An 18192-nucleotide genomic window follows, 5' to 3' on the forward strand; every position below is an offset into this window, starting at 1 on the left:
TAAATTACATGATAATTATCTAGCCCAGTCCAGACCAAAGAAAAATTAGTATAAAATATTTATTAAAATTTTTTTATTAAAAATGTATACAAATGGTTCCTAGTACAAATTTCAATTGTGGTACCTATTCACAACAAGGAACTTTAATATGATACCCTGTTTTGCATTAACTGTACACCTGTATTTTTTTTTAAATTAATTTGTTTATGAAATTATGTCAATAGTTTTAACTAATTGTCAGTTTAGAATAGTAAAGTTCTTTAAAATGTTTAATTATATTGTTATGTTTTTTAAGATAATTTTCTTCTTTCAAACATTTGTTGAATTAGATGGCATGTGGAAGGATTGGAGTACTGCTCCTTTTTAAAAAATATTTTAATGTACCCCTTCTAGTTATATCTTAATCAAAAATAAGTTTAAATCTTTGAGTACACAATTTTCATTTTATTTCTGCACCCCCCCCCCCCCTCCTCCTCTTTTTATTTTTTCTGATGGTTTATGATTATAATGAGTTAATAACTACTTTTGAAATTAGGTGGGTACATACTACATACCACGTTAAGTGTATGCATAATATAAAGTTAAATATCAAATAATTTAAAATCTCGTTTAAATATTACTAGCTATTTAAATAATTAATATTTTATAGTAAAACCCCTACAATAATTATTATTATTATTTATCCATCTTGAATCTTTAATTATATCTAAAAAATAAATTGTTAAAAAATTAAAACTCCTTTTAAGATATGGATAGGCAATATAGAAGTCGGTATTGCGGTTACCTGCTTTGTCAGGTATCATATTTTTTCTTCACCAACAAAATTGAAAATATAATATGTATATTGTATGTATAAACGCATAATATTATTCATTGTGCTATTCAACAACTGAAATAAGGTAATTATTATAACTAGTATCTTCCATAATAATTTATCATTGGTCAAAATTTGACTAGAAAAACTGTTTCATTTGTAAAATCAGCGAGCTTTAAAATATTGCATTTTTTAGCACATATTAAGTTCGTCCATAGTATATGATCTAAGGTATAAGGTAATTACTAATTAGCAATTAGTTTTGTTTGTTTTTAGTATGCATACTCATAGGCGGAGATCTGAGGGGAGAGACCCCCCCCCCGCCAAATAAATAATTTGAAGTTAAAGCCCCCCTAAAAATATTAAACAAATACTACCGTAATTTTGTACAGTTTGCAGAATTTTTTTCATTATTTTATATTCTTATATCCACAATTATATAAGTGTACTTAGTACATTACATACATACTATTTACCAATTTATTTTTTACGGTAACATGCTGAACAATATTAAGTCACAATTCACAATAATATTATATTGTGTTTATATACCTAATATTGTACATATTTTGTACCGATCGGTCATCAATATTGAATAACATATTATACCATTCTATTTATAGATGGGAAAAATATTATTTCATTTCTAATTTTTGATAATTCTCGAGAAGCGATAGCTATTATAGGACTATCGCTATTGCTGTATTAAATCTATCGTAAATTCGTAAAGCTTATCGTGATTAAATGAATCGTATTCGTATTTCGTATATTATTGTCAATTTGTAAAGCGTATCGTACATTCTTATTCGTACCGTTACCGTGACCGTATTGACCATTTTATACTAAAATATATTGTACTTATTGTTTGATGTTCTTGGGAATACGTTTCTTTTGAGATTGTGATTTAGATTTTTAATAAATAATTTAGTTCAATTATGTTTGTATATAAATTTAAATCTTTTATTAATTATTCCTTTTTTATGTTTGTAATTATTTAAGTTGTTATGATAACGAGTCAACGAGAACAATTTTTTATGAGTGATTTAATGTGAAAATTAGTTTGTTGGGGGTGTGGGGGCAACGCCCCCACGGGGGTCTGTATGTCATCAAATATTTGAGCCTCCCTCAATATTTCACGAGATCTCCGCCTATGTGCATTGTGCATACCTATAAATTACAATATATAAAATAGAATAATGGCCTTTGATGCCGAGTTATTTTTTTTAAGATCAATAAAAAATATATCTAATTTTTTAAGGTGTGTAGTGCATCAAGACCGGCGATTTCTGAAGATACTTCTAGAGTCCTAGTCATATTACAGCCGCTGCACATCGTGTATCGTACACACTACACATAGGAAATAGCATACAATTAATCTTAATGTTTTGAAAATGTTATTGTGACGAATAATATTTTTGAATTACAACAAAATAACTAGGTAATATCGTTATTCTTTGCCTGTATCTAATTTTGTCAAATTTTGAAATTCGAATACTTTCTTTGGTATAAAATAAACCCGCTACTATGTATAGAAAAAATACTGTTATAGTACCAGCTACGTGTAGTTAACGAAAAAGATTTAAGGTACGGTTTCCCTGCAACGTCAGACGCGAGAACAGCATGGCTGCGTCGGACGCGGCGTCTAGACGCAACCTACGTCCAGACCGGTAGTGACGCTTGACGCTGCGTCCAGACGTTGCAGGGAAACCGTACCTTTAGGCAGTATGCGTCCATTTTTGTTAACGATAGATAGCGGCGAGCTCCACTTTAAATCTCGGAAATTTTTGACAATTATACGATGTACGTATAGGGTGTTTTATTAAGAACTCACTTTTTGAAAACCTGCAGTGTAACTGTTCGTTGTTATGTTTGTGACTCTGTTCTTATAATTTCTGTTACCTATGGTTGTAGAGGTCTTTAGTGATTGACCAAAACGATCGACCAACGTGTTCATTAAAACCCATTATAAGCACTTCGAGTGTGTTGCAGTAACTGTTAGGAAACTTCGCACGAATGTACGATCTTTGGACACCGTGAAGCACAGACCGCAACGACAATAAATAAGCTAGTCAGTACCTAACTTTAATGAGACAGTATGGACTGAAAAATTAAAATTTACGTTCTTTATGAAACACACTTTGTAATAAATATAATATAATATTGAGGTTTTAAAAATCGATATTTTTGGTTTACCGAAAGCACTCAAATTTAAAACTGCAATGGTCTTTGAATCGCGTTTATCTTTAAGATATCTCAGAAATTTTAAATGACCATCGTTCCTCTGCCCTTTGGCTTAGTACAGTTAATTTCAAATGGGTTGTTTGAAATTGAACGTCGAGCGAATTTTCAGTGTTTGTTTAAAATGATTTTTATTTTCTATGGGTCGTTCAAACAACACATCAACGGCCATTAGTTACAATTAAACTGAGCCATTCGTTAATGTCACAAACTCTTACTCGTTTAAAAGTGGTTTTGTAAATAATATACATTTTATTTATTGACGAAATTCGCTATAATTGAGTGTAATAATTGTATTTTTGTTTTGTTTTTATTCAGGATTGGCTATAGTTGTTCTTAACAACTTTATTATGTATTGTACTAAATAGTAAATTTTGACAACTGTAAAGTGTTAAATTCAATAAAACGAATATTACCCATATACGAGGCGTGTCCTGAAAGTAAGTGTACTGAGGCTTTCACGGCCATAGGGAATATTTTTTTGCTATGTTGGCTATACTTTCAGATAGCTTTGCCCCACGGATTAATATACTAGTCCGTATATTAATTCGTGCTTTACCCCTAACGGCCATAACCTTTAAAACAAGATCAGAACGAGTTCAGTACGTTGAAAATTGTGGTCGTACGAGTTTTTCTTGTTAAACATGTGGATCGAGTCTGCCGCCAAATGCGAAACCCGCGCCGTTATCCGTTACCTTGTTGCGAAGGAAAAATCTCCACATGATAATTTTCTCAAGTCTATTGTTACTGGAGATGAAAATTTTGTTGCACACTATACACCTGAAACCAAGAGACAGTCCGAACAGTGGCGTCACACCACTTCACTCTCAACCAAAAAGTTCAAAACCACCATTTCAACCAAAAAAATCATGGCATCAGTGTTTTGGGACCACTAAGGCATCATTTTGATTGAATCCATTTTGATTTACCTTGGGGGTAGACCATCAACGCAGCAAGGTATTGTGAGACTAAAAAAATTAAGGAGAGCTACTCAAAATAAAAGAAGGGGTCTGTTAACGAACGGAGTCTGCCTGATGTACGACAACGCCAGACCCCACATGGCCAATGTCACGAAGCAATTGTTGGACTCATTTAGATGGGATGTTTTGAACCACCTCTCGTATTCCCCCTTCAGATTACCATTTATTCACTTCCCTGAAGAAGCACATAGGTGGAAAAAAATTTACAACTGTCGAGGAAGTGAAGGGAGCTGTCGACAAGTGGACAAAGGAGGTGGTGGCAGAGTTCTACGAGGCAGGCATAAAAAAATTAATTTGCCGTCTCACAACCGGCATTGAAAGAAATGGTGACTATGTAGACAAATAGCACACAATTATATTAATGTAACCACGTTATTTTTTTTTTATTTTTTTTTTTTTGAAGCCTACACAACAATTGAGTACACTTACTTTCTGGACACGCCTCGTAGTATACAGTATGTATAGCAATTTTTCAAACTAATAATTTCAACTTGATTTTTAAACAATTTTTAACATTTATTTAAAAAATATGTATTTACAAATCATTTTACATTAGTACTAAACAGTATACAACTAAGTATTTGGTATTTTTATACAATAATAAAATAATAACTAAGCATACAAACAATATTTATTTTAATTTGAATATGACCTATTAATACGTCATAATTCATAATATATTATATTAATATAAGTAATAACATATTAACACAGTAATAGTATAGTACATTGGGAAACCGTGTTTTTGATGGATCTATTTGTTAAATAAAACATTTTAAATGCCAAAACGATATGATGGAAGTAATCGAGCTCTTGCATTTTGGTAGTTAGAGCCCTTATGTACCTCTATGGTCGATAGAAAAGAAATTCCAATACTTTGTACTTCAAAATAATAGTAATAATAACAATAATAACACCTTCATTATTCACTCATTTTTGTTTCATATCGACTAACTGAGTGCAATCATTGGTTCGTATAATTCCTTTTCACCCGCGTGCATTTTTCTTTTAGCTTTAATTGTTTTATCATTTTCGTTCTCTAAATGTTTGTTTAACTTCCTCTTCTTTTTCGACTTGACCTTTTCTTCGCTGGATGGTAAATCTTCCATTGGGGCGTATACCATATGGTATTGTGAGAATGATGATTTTGTAGGGGCTGTAATATCCGCAAAGTCTCGGAACCCTGCAAAGAAGTCATCTGGGTCACGGAATGCAGATGGTCTAGGATTTCCGGAAAACCTAAAAATAATTATGAACAAACACAGTTACAAAAAAGTATAAGATTTTAATAGATTTTGGTGAAAGTACTTGTAAAACTATATAAATATTTAAAACAATCTAGCTTTAGTATGTAAGCTCCAGAGTATTATATTTTGATTTTATTTCAACAAGTATTTTGAAAAATAAAAAATAAAGATATTTTTTAATCTATCTTAATGACTAACGAGATTTCAATTTAAAATTCGATTTACATAAGACAATACAATTGGTGAAATATAATATACTTTATGGGGGACGAAGTGGCTGAGCGGATAACGCGTCAGTTGCAACGCGCACCGTCGTCGGTTTGAACCTCGGTCACGGGTGACACTTCTCTCCGGGCAGTCACGTTGTCTGGAGAGAGAGGCCGCCATCCCCCAACCGGGCATGGCAGAAACCTACGGGTGCCCACTAGAAATTCTGCCAAACAAACACATACTTGTTCCATAACCCTACAGTCCCAAAAATCCTACAGTACCACAACCTACAGCTAATGGCCTCAGTTGCCGAAGCTTAATAAAAATAAAAATATATACTTTATAATACTGTATAATGGAAATTCATTATGCAGTATTACACTACTTTTATAATCACATTAAAAAAAATAATCTAAGAAACATTTTTTTTTTAATCACACGTCAGTTCGAAAAGTTCATTTTTAAGTACCTATGTACGATTAGTAAAACAATTACTATTATCATTACTATCTTTTTTTTATAATTAATTAAGCATCAGATTGTATAGTATCACTTCATTTAATAATTGGATTTTTGAGTTTAAGGGGCCTCCACCTCCTGCAGGCCCTAGGTCCACACCAAAATTAACGCTGCGTTATTGCTCTAACCTACCTATAATATTGTTTATTACCAGCGCTCGACTTGGAAAAATTAAAGTGGGGAAACTCTGTTTACTTTTAAAAAAAGAGCGTCCCCTTCACTTGTTAAACTCTATTGAGCCTCGGAAGCTATGCCCTTCTCCTATTTAAATCACATTTAAAATATTTACGAATAATCAATTTAAAAAAAAAAAAATACAAATACAAATTAATATAATAGGTAGTTAGTAACTACTGTACATATTATATTATAGTTATAAATAATATCAAACTCAAAAATATAGTTAAAGTAAATAAATGAATAGTTTAGTAATAATTAGTTAATATTAACTAATTTATAGATTCGTGGTTATTAAATAATCCATAACACTAATTTTGATGGTATCTCTCGCATTTTGATAAAAATGCTGAGTAATGTATAGCGTTCTGTGAGTTCCCCTTCATAATAATAGTAGGAGTACCTACTCTACAATTTTTGAAAAATTAGTTGCTCCCACTTCCACCCCCAAGTCAAGCACTGTAATGTTACACATTAGGACTTCCGCTGTTTCGCACAATATATATTATTATAATATACTCGGCCGCCGAAGAAGAAAAAGAAAACGAAAGTTGATGACAGGCATATTATATACCTATTGCCATTTATTCGGTGCCCCTGAACGTACCGGTGCGGTCGTCCGTGGCTGTTGCCGTCGTACAGGTACGGGTCGGAAGCGGAAGCTGTCTCGCCGGCCGCGTAGTACGTGCCACCGGGTATGACGCCGAAGTTGCCGGAACCCAGCATGGCGTTCTCTTGGTTGGACGCCGCGGCCGTCTGCAGGTACGGCGTCAGTTCGGGCAGGTAGTCGGCCTCCTGGTACAGCCTGGGTGGGCGGGAGTGGTGACCGAGTTGGCCGAACAGCGGCCCGAACGCCGGCAAGAATTGTTGGCTGTCCGCGGACGAGTCCCTCCGGTCCTGCGTGCGAGAACCGTACACCTTTTAAGTATGTAAAATAGTTATTAATTATTAAATTGTTATTATAAACGCTGTGAAAATGTTTATTATAATGCCATATCGATTTTCCTAAATCAATTATCGAAATGAAAAATAATACATATTTTTTCGATAAATATGGGTTCGTTATATTTTTCATCATAATGATTTTTCAGCTGGTTTTTCAATATTAAAATTTTCTTTTATATCATTTCATTATTATTATTCAGTGAAATCTTTCCTAACGGACACCTCCTAATAGTGGACGTTTTCTTAGGAAAAAATTACAACATTTCTACAAACCGAAAACTGAATAGTGGACAAAATTTCAGAGACTTAGTGAGTGTCAAGTATTTAGAGGTTTCACGGTATAATATTATAATATAACATGTTAGGAAAAAAACCGTTAATAAAATAGCAATGCTTCGAATGCGTGTGGAAATTTCCATTAGACAATACTTTAATTTTTGTATAAAATGTAATTTAAAAAAATATACTTACAGCAGTATTTTCTGGACTTACTCTCTTCAAACGAGGATTCATATGCGATTCTGTAATTATATGTTACAAGATATTAGTACTCAAATATTATGTAACATAGTGATAATTGCATATTGTTTCATACAGTAACCTACACATATTATTGCATAATTAAATATATATTATTTTTACATTTTATATACGATAAGGTTTAAAACTTTAAACCATTCCTTATTGTGTTTTCATATAATTTGTGTTGGACACCCATAATAAAATGTAAAACTTAGTTGCAAATGTAATAAAATATTTAATATCATTGAATCGTTATTTTAGGTAATATATACAAAGTAAAAATATAAACATTTGTACATTTCTGTCTCACATAAATTTCTTAATAGGTAGCCACAACGAAGTATGTAGTCGTTAAGTCGCTTATAGATGTACTTATAGAAGTACTATGATATTGTGGCAAATACGGACATATGGTCTCATATGACATGTAGGTATTATTGTGGCCAAACGAAATTACTGGTACTCGAGTTGTGTCCCTATGGTCAAATAGAGATAGGTTCACCAGTTGAGTCTCGACGAAAACAAGAGATACGTTAATAGTGACCATTGTTTTTAAGAAAAATCGACTTATTAAAATAGTTTCATTAAAATGTTTTGCCCCAGAACTATTATTTTTACTCTTAATTTATACTAATTATAAATATGTGCGAAACAACAATAATTATTCCTGTCTGAAATATATGTATACACATAAGTAATATTGTAGAGGACGAATTTTCTCGATTTGAATTTATCAGCACACAACTTGTGTAAACTTAGCTATTTTTCGTCAAGACACAATTCGTGTAACTCACTAAAAGCTATTTGAAAATACCTAGGGAAACAATTTCGTATTTGGGACACAATTCGTTTGTAATTAATAGGCGGTATATTACGAAACTTAAAGGTGCAGTTAGTCTTTCAGAAAACCCCATAAAGTATTTTTGTCCCTTGCGCTGATCATAGCTTTAATTTGCTTCTCGGAGATATCAATAATATGTGGTATCGTTCATATAGGTTGCTATGCCTTTTTGGTGTAATTCAAAGAAGGCTAAACATTTTCGTTTTGAAAGATGGAGAATTTTATTCTATAGTTAATTTTGAATTACCTAGTGAATAAGAGCAGTAAAAAAAAGTGGATATTTTAAAGACAGTTGGAAATATAAACTGTTATTAGGCATCAAAATTATTTTTTCAGCGATCCTCGCAAGTCCTATAAGTACGGCCCTGCACCTTTTTGTATTGTGTCTGCCTGTAATATGTTAATAATTTCACTTTCACGAAGTGAAATAATTATTATGATTCGTCTACATGTAGTGGTGACGCTAGTGTACGTGACATTACAATCGTAATTATAGATACATAGTGCGATACTGCGATCAACATAATATTATTATTATTATATAATTTATATTTGCATCGATTCTGTTGCGATCATCTCCTGCAGACTGAAATATACAGAATAATAATAACTGTTGTGCATTAAGATCATATCCTCATATAATTATAATTTACAAGCCTATTATTACGATATATAATTGTACAATATACGCATAACACTGCTCGAACAATACATTATAATACATATAATATTATTATAGGTACAATGGGCCGCGGTGCAGCGGTCGGTGAAATTATATTCAAACACTGAAACACCAATATGTGTCGACCGAAGTCATCAAGTCGTAAAAGGTCACTGCAGCGCTATAAATCGGCGTAGGTTGGGCGAACACGACGAATGCTCGTATAGTATATTACAATAATAAGATATCGTCGTCGTCGTCATCGTCGTCGTCTCGTAGGTATCATACCTATTATATGCGACGTGAATCAACAATCCGCAGTTCCTCGGCAGCAGTGGCCTGGAAGCGTTAGGTACGTATATAATATTACCTACCTATATATACTGAAACAGAAGCGGAACATCGACTTTCACTCGTTGAGATTATAGCGAACAATAATAATAATATAGGTACAATATTATAATGCGTTGTGTCGATATAATAATATTTTGTACAGCGTTTGCAGGACGATTATAAAGCCTGTACAAGGTCCTAGCTCAGTATATATAGATACGTATACATATTGTAATCATTAGGTACCTGCGCGTCATACCGATAATTTCCGACCGATTTATGCACATAATAATGTGATGAAAGTATACAACAGTATCATTGAGCGTAAAAAAACCCAAAACGAACGTTCTTTATCCACAGAATATCGTCGTCGTACAAAATAAAAAAACTACCGGATGTACGCCAATAATAATATTGTAATCTGTCGCAAGGCGTATAATATAGATAGGTACCTTTTTTCCCCACTCAAAACTTCAAAACACAATAATAATATGTGTTTCGGCAACAATTTTGTCATCATCGCCGGAGCTGAACAGAAAGATTTCAACGATGACGGCAATCCGCATCACAGATATTAATAGAAGGTTCTATGATATATCTATGTATATATGTATATTGTAAATCACTCTACAGTGTACCTACCTAATACCTATATAGTGCACCTATGTATAGTATACCTATATATAGTATATAAATATAATATAATATTATAATGACAACATCGTCATTGTTGCCGAAAGGGGAATAGATTCGTCTCACGTCTGTGCAAGCGATAATTATTTTGATTTTAAGTCTTACCCGAATTTATTTACCTCACACGATTATAATATGATAACAGCCACACCGAACATATTTATTTTAATCACTTAACATAGTTTATTACATTTTTACTTGTCACTTGACATAATAAATAAAATAATATACATATGATCAATATTTGTATTTATCTATTTTTATTCACCCATTACCATCACATTTTGTATCGAACTAACTGCAGGCTAACTGAAATTATATATTATAGGTGCATTAAACATATACCTATAACCAAAAAAATGCAATACAACTATAAAAGCTACATATTGTCTATTGTATAGTTACCTACTACCTACATACAACTATGGAACTAAAAAGTAAATATTATGTAAAAATATATGGTTTGATTTAAAAAACCAAACAAAACAATAAAATATATATTTTTGAAACACAAATGAATCCTAAGTCACGCTGCTATATAATTATACCTAATTGTTCTGTTCGCATTATATTGATATCTAAAGAAACCGTTCTCGATCAAAACTACTGCAACAGGCTGCTGCAGCGGTATCCACCTGTTACGAACGCAGAGTGTATAGGTATAGGTACCATATAACTATATAAGTATAAATATTCATCTATATATGCCTAGGTGCCTAGGTAGGTATATTATTATTTTTTAGCATCCCGCTGTTAATTATATAGCCGATTCATTTTTAGTGTTTTTACTAGCGTAATACCTATATACAAACACATTACATACACTGTACCTACTTTTATGTACAATATAGGTATAATACATGTGTATTTATACTATTTAGGTACCTATAATTACCCAGATTGTCCTTTAGTCACCAGTTAATAATATATATGTAATATGTGTATGCTTTACACTCGTAACACATACCGGTTGACCTAGACAGTCGACTTGCGCTTACATATTATATTATATTATACCTATGTCAATTTTTATGTCAAACGAAACGTTCTCTCATACATACCGCGCAGTGTGTGGCTTATATATAAATAGGTATACATACCATAAACGTATTATCGCGCATTGTTGTTATCAAACACAATATGATTTTCTATCGCATTAAAAACTGCAGTATAATACTATACTTAATGTATATATTGTGTGCCTGTGTATATTATATAGCTGCAGGTACCCGTGGCAACTGTGACTTTCGTTGAGCAACCGTCGCGGGTTTTGATCCGGTCAATATAATAATATAATGTATAACAATGCAACCGTTATCGGTCGTGTTGCAACGCCAAATTGAACGCATGTTGACGGACCAGGACGTTTAAAAAAAAAAATGTACATAAACGTTTTGAAACATATGCCTAGTAGGCTACAATAAGCGGTTTCGAACATGTCCACACAAAGATATTACTGTATTCATAACAATATTACATACCGAGTGATTCACCGAGCACGTTTACCCACATTTATTTTTTTCCTTTAATTACCTATGCATTTGTTCAAATTCTGATCTTTGGAATTTTTAAGTACACCCAAAGACCAATTATAGACCATATATTATATTAAATTTACTTGGATTTTTATATCATTTAAATAGCGTCCTGTAGAGACACACAAACTTCTAGCTTTCGAATGAAAACCCCCTTCTGTACGGTTGATTATATATGAAATTATTGATGTGAACATTTGTCTAAATCAAAATTTTAAAGAGTAGCTTATAGATGTTGAGTTATTCCATTGTTTGTGTACTTTATCTCGAAGGTAATACGCTGGTCATAGCACAGGATAATAATGTAGGTTTAATAAATATGAGGGCTACAATGTTTTAAGAATTATGATATTTAAATAATACCTTTATACTAACGTTTGACAATTAGAAAAATCGTCCGAACCGTATATTCAACTATTCAAGTACCTACATAACACAATTATTCATACACTTATTTCATATTCCATCATTAAGGATTATCACCCGTCCAGTTTTATGATTCAGAAACTGCTCGTTCAAATTTTGATTTTTTTGCATCAACACTTTCAAATAAAGGCATCTGCTTCACGCCGAACAATAAGAAATTGTGGTTCTCACATACAAAAAGAAGGTTTGTGCAAAAAAACCAATCATGTGAAAGTACTACGTGAATATGCGTAAGAAATCCAAAAATCATAATTTTAATAAATTACAACAACCTGCAAAATAATAAGAAAGGGGTTGAGCATATAGTCGATGAATCACACTATCCATAGTATACGCGTTGATGCTAAGGGCGGTGGATCGTAGGCACCAAATTGTATGCATCTATTATTATATGGGTCGAAAATATGGCACTAAAAATACAAAATAAACTATTATGTGAACATAATATCAAAAAGCGTTGTCGACACACAGTAATACAGTATGTAGGTATATGACGATATACCACATATATATATATATATATACTGATAGATATACTGCAACACCAGCTATGTGTAAATATGTCACCTATACATTGTGTTTTTGAATTACGTGTATCTACCGCCGCAGTCGGAGTAATTGGCTACACCAATGTTTATAGCTTGACAAATGGGTTAAGCGATTTTTTGTTCAGCCTTATCGGTTTTTTATTTTCAGCAACAACACAATAAGTTCTTTGAACGTGGTACACTAGCACTACAATACGTTGGTAGGTGGCTACCTAAACAATACTCATGTACACTGTACACTCGTACCTAGTATTTATTATTTTCAACAATTATTGTCATGGTAATATTCAGAAACATAATATTATAATGCGCTACCTTTTTTCTGTTATTAATTGCACTCTACAATTATGACAATTGGCTATGCGTAGTCGCCACTCAAATTTAGTCTCCAAACTATTATTATAATTTATAATATACTGAGTATCGTGGTATAAATATTCATGGGAAAAAATAGCATTGAAGTTTAAAAACGCATGTATACACGACAATACAATTTAACGGCATAGTTTTCTGACGCTAATTTCGCTATTAAAAACCGAACAAAGACAACATTCCTGAAAATTTTAGATTTGTATAGCCACTTAAAATCTCAATACCTAAAATATTATAATCTTCAATGCAACACGAAATATTGTTTTCAAAGTTCCAACCGAGGCCTGACAAGAAATTATATTCTCACGGTTACCCGGTGACCCTGCCCCGTCTGCTTTGTTTACCCGACTGATCATGATATACGGCAATGTTATTATACTATGGTGTTATTGTTCTTGCTGTAAAAGTGTCTGTAACTACGATACGCACCTACGATAGTGTTGTGATTTTTACTCGAATTACGTAGGTATTACATATTATCATGGTAATAATATGGTTTATGCGTACCAATATGACACACGTCGCTAACACACCAGTACTTTATGAAGGAGGAAGACCCACCCATATGCACCAGTTGCCGTACACTCCTATGTCAATCAAACGCATTGTATCCGAATGCCGTTCATTTGAAACGGACAAACTTGAAGCTATGGTATCAAATATTAACCTCCACCCAGATAACATATGTCACATGACAACCTTTTTAATTAAGACAAATCTCATCAATAGCGTATCGTCTGTAATTTATCTATGTAAATACTGTATCTTACGAAAATGTTAACCTAAAAACTCATTGTATGCCAATGGCCGTAGATGCCAACAAAATGTAATGTTTAATTAGTTAAATTAATTAAGGTTTAATTGTGTTTTGCTTTTCGTTATACCTATTTACATAAACTGACCTAACGTTTTCGTTGCAGAGCAGTCGTATTATTATACATCGATTACACAATTGTCTACAAAAACGATGGTTACTTAGACTTGTTAAAAAAAAAAGAATGTAAGTGTTAACAAAGTGTGACAATTGGCCCAATAACCTAGGTTGTCGAATGAAATTGTGTCGGCCAATGTTTAATATCCATGACATTTTGCTCCGTTGAGTACATAGTTGTATTAAATACGCCTATACATACATAACCGCTATACGTCGACCACCACTGTTTAGCAACTATTGCAAATCAAACAAAAAAATCTTTTAGATTACATTGCATAATAACAAAACAACGCGAAGAAGTTACACAGACTACTGTATGCAAACAAAGAAGCATCTGTTTATAGAGTAATACAATTAATTAGACGAAAGTCAAATTAACTGGTTTTTTTAATCGGTAAAAACAAACCTACAATATTATGCATAACTGCGTAGTGGGGAGCGTTCATATTTGTATAAAATAATATCAGTGAAATTTTAAAATAGAATTATTATTTAGAAATGGGCACCTACCTAATCAATATTCAATGTCTGATAATATGTCATTTGGTTACTGTAGACATTTGACTATAGTACATATTGTATAACTAATATAAATATTCTAACGGTTTAGTTGGGTATACAACACAGAGTAATAATAATAAAAAAAAATACAACTACGTTATATAGTAGATATTACGACCATATTCTTTAATTTAAAAATCCGTATAGGCACATATATATATCATGTGTGTATGGAATTTTTGATGCCATTTAATAAACAACAGTTTTTAATAGATAATAACTATATTTGGATGAAAAATTGAAATTGTTGTCCAAATATCATAATAAGTTCAATTGCTACAGATTACTGGAGACAATTTGCTTCATGTGTACCAAATTAATTCACGGAACGTAGGTGGTAGGTGTACCTATGTCACACAATTATTGAATTATAATGATTTTTCTATCCATGGGAATTACAAAATTAAAAATAAATCTTCGTATAAAGAACAGTCGACGAAGGACATCGTATTATTGTTGAAATATCTTCAGAAGAATGAAGATGTCTTGTGATATTTAAAAATAATATAAATAGCACAAGGTAAGTCTATTTGTAAGACTGCCTTAAAAGCAAACAAATGGGTGTAAACAATATTTTCAAACAAAATTAAGAGCATTTTAGTTGTACCAAATTATTACTTACTGTATTACATACAGCAATCAAAATGTTAAATTATTGAAAATTGTTGAATTATTAAAAATGTTAAATTATGTAAATTATTATAGCCTACATATATTTATAGCTCAACAATTATTTGTGCAGTCATTTTTTTCATCAAGATTTATCTAACGACATGATTGTAATAATATAATGCATAGATGGCTTTTTTTTACGATAGGTATCTCAAATTATGCGATTTGCATTAAACTTGGTCGGATTGGCTTTTCATTTTATTTAAAATAGTTACGATAATCGATATATATGCCCTATATATAATACGTATACGAAATTCAATATAATACACTTGTCCTACCAAGGTTACACATTATGGTTGTATTATGATTATTTTAGTCTTTAACCCTACGCCGGACATCACAGCAGTTAAATATTGTAAGCGTACCGTCTTTTAACGACTATACCCGACAGACCTTTGACCGTGGAGACGTCTCGAACGGAAGAATTCGTAACCTTGATTAACACACTTTCACTATACCAAGTATCGAGTTTATACCCTGCAGTACACTATCTCAAAATTCTCAAACTTTCTCTTCCAACACGTTTTTGTATTTAGTATTACACTTTTTTTTTCACTTAGAAACAAACAGTTCGACAAGTTACATGAGTACAGGTCAAAGCAGATGTGCCCAACTTTCACCGTCAACTGCAGCTAACTGGTTGCTTGCGTAATGCACCCACAGCATACCGGAAATCGCACCACATCCCTAAATCGTTCAGGCACATGTAATAATACAATGGATCGTTGCCAAGTTCAATTATGTACGATTGTTCGGTCATTCCATAAAAGTAACATTTCGTATTAGTTATGCAGTGAGTGACTATGTCCCGTAATGTCAATCATTAGAATACAATATTGTTTTTATTCTTTGTAAATTGCAATGATTAAAACTTGATCGATATCACTGTCGCTGGTACATCGATCTCTGCATGTATCAATAAAAGTGCTAAATAGAAAGTCTAAAAAGAAAAAGTCAACTCGTTCAAACATTTCCTGCAGTCTCTAGTAAACATCAATATTAACCAGTCTTAATATAAACAAGCATCTATATAAACACTTTTAAACACGTAATAGCAGTGTGAATGATAAAACTATACACGCGATTTTATACATGATATAATACAAAATTAAGTATTATTATCATTATAAATAATATATATATATGCAATAAAAAGAGTTATATTATTCGAATACTTTTTACTTGAACACAACCACTTCGGACATCGTCTTGCAGATTTAAACGCCTCACGCGTTTTCTTTATTTTTCATTTATTAAACGTAATACCTATTCAAATTTGAATAACTTCAAAACTAAATATTATTGATTATTTGATTAAAAAAATTGTATGGTAAAAATATGAAATAGATTAATATTCTTTTTCAATTCGAATACTTCCAAGTGCATTTAAAACAAAAATATTAATTGATCGAATTTTACAATCTAAACTAATCACCGTAATTCACGTGTAAATGTGTAATAATAATTATTGTATTATGTATACATAGGATTCAATGATCGCATTAAACTGCATGATTAAATAGAAATCTAAAATACCGATCATAATTTCCAAAAACTTAAATATTTAGGAATGAACTTTAGATTACACTATGTTACAACTTTAAACATATTTAACGTAGGCTTTTATTGCAATCTTCAATTTATTTTGTGGTATGAATTTTGTTTTTTTCACTAAGTAACTCTAAACTGTGTAAGTTTAAAATATATATTTGTTCATTCCAAAAAGTATCTCTACTTACTGGGTTCATATCTCCTTGATATAAGTATTAATTTAATACAATTAATTGTAATATTGAGCACAGTACATATTATCATCTACCCATTACAATAATACATAACTATAAATATAGTTACATTTTTAAAAATAATCAGTTATACATCATATTTATCGAATTAAATAAAATAATAATCATCAATATGTTATTATAATATCGTGGTTAGACTTAAAAATATATTTTAAGAACATCTGTTCTAAACTTGTTTCATAATGTGCATTATTCATTAAATTTGCTATCGTAGCTTTTCGTTTAATTTAAAAATCTACAATTTCATTTTTTAAAGATGAATTAATATAACAAATTAAAATGCTAAAGATCTTCTGTACATATAAACTTTTTTTTTAAATGTCTACTTAATTTTTCAATTTCTATCAAGAGGTATTCATACCCGTGTAATTTAATATCCACACATATAATTTATAATTTGTATAAAATGTTACCTTTTATTATCCTGGTGGCTGAAAGCGATGAACTTATTAAAATAGAACACACGGTAAATGAAAATAGATTCCGACAAATCATTTTAAACATTTTAAATAAATTTTGTTTTAATAATAACCGTTACGTGTGTGAAAACATCACATGCTCAGTGGCCGGTACGTATAGCGAAATAACACTACCTATATAACGATCACGTTGACGGTTCGTTTTTTACTGCGACTGATCGAGTAACCGGCTCGTAGGTACCTACACAATCTATATACCTACAACCTACACCACCAGAATCGGCCTCTTGCTGTTATTATATTATTGTATAGCTCAACTACACACCGCAGTTATGGCTGGGGGGTACCCACCTACCCTTAAAATATAATTTAAAGAAGGTTAGACGGTTTAGTTAATCACTATAACGATATCGTTTGTACGAGTAATGAGTATCTGTAACTTATATAAACGTGTATATTAATTTCATTACAATATTATATCATAAAAAGTCACCACACATTGTTATTTATTACAAGACTTACAATATAAAGGTTATACTTATTTTATTTTAATATCCATCGTAAAAGTATATGCATATAGTATACTACTTTTTTAAACCAAATAAAGTTAATCATATTATGTTGATATTTAGCTAAAATTAGTTATGGGTACATATTTTTGAAAAATATTAAAATATGATATGTAAAATAAACAATTTTTTCAATTGACAAAATCATATGGATTTAATAGATTTTTA

At 31.5% G+C, this 18192-nt stretch overlaps 1 protein-coding gene across 3 annotated transcripts; it reads right to left on the reverse strand.

Annotated features, from left to right (window-relative positions):
* Positions 1-4527: 4527 nt before the first annotated feature.
* LOC111037975 lies at positions 4528-17686 on the reverse strand. 3 transcript variants are annotated; one of them, XM_022320875.1, is made up of 4 exons: positions 17450-17686; positions 7602-7651; positions 6760-7082; positions 4528-5271 (listed from the first exon to the last, which is right to left on the reverse strand). In XM_022320875.1, exons 1-4 carry the CDS (start codon positions 17538-17540, stop codon positions 4983-4985), a joined length of 753 nt encoding a protein of 250 aa, XP_022176567.1. In that variant the 5' UTR covers positions 17541-17686; the 3' UTR covers positions 4528-4982. The 3 variants fall into 3 exon arrangements, with proteins under 3 accessions (XP_022176567.1, XP_022176566.1, XP_022176568.1); XM_022320874.1 differs by having other exon boundaries at positions 6760-7103; positions 17450-17685; XM_022320876.1 differs by having other exon boundaries at positions 6793-7103; positions 17450-17684.
* Positions 17687-18192: the final 506 nt, after the last annotated feature.

Source organism: Myzus persicae, unplaced genomic scaffold (assembly GCF_001856785.1).
Source record: "Myzus persicae strain clone G006 unplaced genomic scaffold, MPER_G0061.0, whole genome shotgun sequence".
Taxonomy (NCBI): Eukaryota; Metazoa; Arthropoda; class Insecta; order Hemiptera; family Aphididae; genus Myzus; species Myzus persicae.

Bases quoted from the DNA above. Each gene is read 5' to 3' on its own strand.
- LOC111037975 (XM_022320874.1), bottom strand. From the start codon at position 17,540: ATGTTTAAAATGATTTGTCGGAATCTATTTTCATTTACCGTGTGTTCT. The intron at 7,652-17,449 runs GTAACATTTTAT...ATATAATTACAG, and splicing joins AGCCACCAGGATAATAAAAG to AATCGCATATGAATCCTCGT. The intron at 5,272-6,759 runs GTATATAATATG...AATTATTTTTAG, and splicing joins CACCGAATAAATGGCAATAG to GTTTTCCGGAAATCCTAGAC.